General features: G+C 42.1%; 1 protein-coding gene across 1 annotated transcript; it reads right to left on the bottom strand.

Annotated features, from left to right (window-relative positions):
• Positions 1-499: 499 nt before the first annotated feature.
• MAA_10570 (uncharacterized protein) lies at positions 500-1,238 on the bottom strand (the record flags this gene model as incomplete). The annotated part of the gene is made up of 2 exons (XM_007828568.1): positions 500-930; positions 1,013-1,238. The coding sequence occupies 2 exons, from the start codon at positions 1,236-1,238 to the stop codon at positions 500-502; spliced, it is 657 nt and encodes a 218-aa protein (XP_007826759.1).
• Positions 1,239-2,755: the final 1,517 nt, after the last annotated feature.

Raw genomic sequence — 2,755 nt, forward strand, 5'->3', positions numbered from 1 at the left:
AACTTAGTATAAGTTATAAGCGCGAAGTCAGTTTGCTTTTATAATAATAGTAGCTGAGGCTATCGCGAGATAGCCTTAGCTAGCGGCTGTAGCGCGGCACTAATTGCGCTAGTACATTTAACGCGTTATAATACGTGTATAAACAGTCTACTTTTCTAGTCTTTTACTATTCTTAGCCTAGTATAGCCTAATACTATTTTAGATTTTATGCTTGTATAATACTAGTATTATATGTGTAATTTTATTTAACTATAAAGCAAATTAACCAAATATTAATATTAATATATATTAATTAATATTAATTAATTAGTAATTAATTAAATAATAATTAATATTTATAAAAAGGGCTTATTTTCCCTTCTTAGATAGCTTTAATATAAGAATAATTCCACGCTTTAATCCCCTTCTATAGCTATCAACCTGATAAGCTCCAGCATAGTAGGTTTAAGCGCGTGTCATGGAATTCGTACTGTTTATTTTGCTTGGAGAAGTCCCACCATTAATTGTCAGGTATACCGAGGCTTCCAACGGTGTCCCAAACGCCGACTATCTTGATCTTGATGTTCGTTGTGGAGTGACGAAACCAGTCACTTCCATCACTTCCACTTCCTTTATCGACAGGCGTGGACTTTCCTTTAACCGTGACCTTGAATTTTTCGGGGGGGTCTACTAGGGACGGCCTTCCCCATTTATGGTCGCTCAAACCCTGATCTGGGTTTAAGGTCTTATACACTGCAAACATTTGCCAGAACTGAGACATTCTCTGGGGCTCACAGATTCCAACTCGGCAAATCAATCCTACAACAGCTCGCACAGTGTATGCGCCACGAGAGAAGCCAAAAAAGAAGAGTTCATCGCCGCTGCAGTAGTTGGAAACAATGAAATTATATGCTTCATAAACATCCTTATCCAGACCTAATCCCAGTCCGCCTGTAGTGTGGTCAGACTTTGGATACTTCAAATTGCTAGTAATTAATGGGCAGATAGGTATAAATAGGCCGGCTTGTCTTACCGCCTAATCGCTTGGCGAGTCCCGTAATTTTCTTGCCTACGCCAGCACTATAATAGATGACTTGCGGGACGTGCTGCTCATACTCGTTAACGAATAAGTGCGAAAGACAATGTGATATTTTTGCAATATTTGATGGTATCTCGTGCAGCCCATGATTGGAAGACTGCCATGTCCCATCACAGCAAATAATAATGCGCTTCGGCGGGCGCGTATTCTGCGCGGACATTTTGTTCGCGAAGATCCTCGTGCCAACAATGCACGTCGAAGTCTCCGAGACTGTCCCAACTCTGTCAACTCACGCTCTATGAAATGAAGAAAGAGTTATTATTTGAGTACAGACATGAGTTAATAGACACCACAAATTATTCAAAGTGCCACTAATAATGCACAGCACAGTAGCACAGAGGAAATAATAAGAGGCAGTTGCTACTTTGACAGGTCATGCAGTTTTTTTTGGCGGGCTTTTTGACTTTCGCAAACTGTACAGGTGAAATTGCATCTGTACGGCTGTATCTGCAGTAATATAGTTTTGGGATAGTACTACTAAGAGCGCAATCGTTCATGGCTGCCACAGCTGGAACCTTGATTGCCGAGATTGCCGCACACAATCCTGCCGTCAGAACGTGGAGGTCTACCTCGTAGATACTTCGGTTTCGCAAGGCCTCTCATTATCAATCCCTGAGGTTCTCCATGCATCAGCAATGTGCTGCACTGCAACTAGTAATAGCCTGGAGAAAATACTTCACAAAGGGTAGGTGCTCTGCAATACAATATTATTCCGTCACTGTCGCATTAGATGAGAGTCCGATATCTGTATAGTGGGAAACGCCCCGACATCGTAAAGCACTGGGCGTGCCAAGCACTTACGACGGTGTAACAAGATGAGGGCCAGAGACGATGTGCTAAGTACATGATGGCTGGATATGGCAAAATTTACGGCTGAGAATACTTAACGCCTCCAGAAGAGCCACGCTGAAAAGGGTCCGTCGTATGGCCTGATGAAGATGTGCCATGGCAACTGAGTTGCTGGTTGGGGTCTAAAGTGAAAACGATGACCAAGTTTGAAGCTGAGGCTGAGACTAATGGCGACCTCACAAGGTTTCCCGAGAGGCGCGTAGTGGAACGGAAATTTCCGATAATAATATTTCAAGTGTTAAACGGGAAATTGTGGCCTCTTGAAATGGGCGATGCGGAGAAGCCGCCCAGGTCTCCCACCCACCTCATCACTCTAGCTCATGTCCTCGTTCTAGCAATAATTGCCAGACTGAGAAATATGGCTGACCTTGCATGGATAGACATATTGAGGTGCCTGGTTATAATCTCTTATCTCCATGGAATCGGGCGCGCCAAAACTTGTTATTAGGCACAGGTACAACTTCAGCTTTAGCGGTTTAAACATAGAGTGAAGGACCCCTTAGACAAGTATTATTTCATTTTTAGATTTATTTGCCACGTAAGACTATATACCGCTATACCGTTAAGAGTTGACTGACAGCTGTTATTGCTGTGGCAATATGCTTTCGGCAGGGTGTCCTTCCAACCAACTCAACCAACTCGACCCCCGGATTAAATCGATTGGCAACTTTTACTGCAAGGATTAGATAGATCCAACCAACCGGACCCCAGGATTAGTTAGAGTTGGATAAGTTACTAATTAATCTTATAAGAGTGTATATTACCTGACTATTACTTATTAACTTAACTTAATCTAATTATTATAATTAACTTAACTTAATCTAATTA

Source organism: Metarhizium robertsii (assembly GCF_000187425.2).
Source record: "Metarhizium robertsii ARSEF 23 chromosome Unknown MAA_Scf_80, whole genome shotgun sequence".
In the NCBI taxonomy this organism is placed as follows: domain Eukaryota; kingdom Fungi; phylum Ascomycota; class Sordariomycetes; order Hypocreales; family Clavicipitaceae; genus Metarhizium; species Metarhizium robertsii.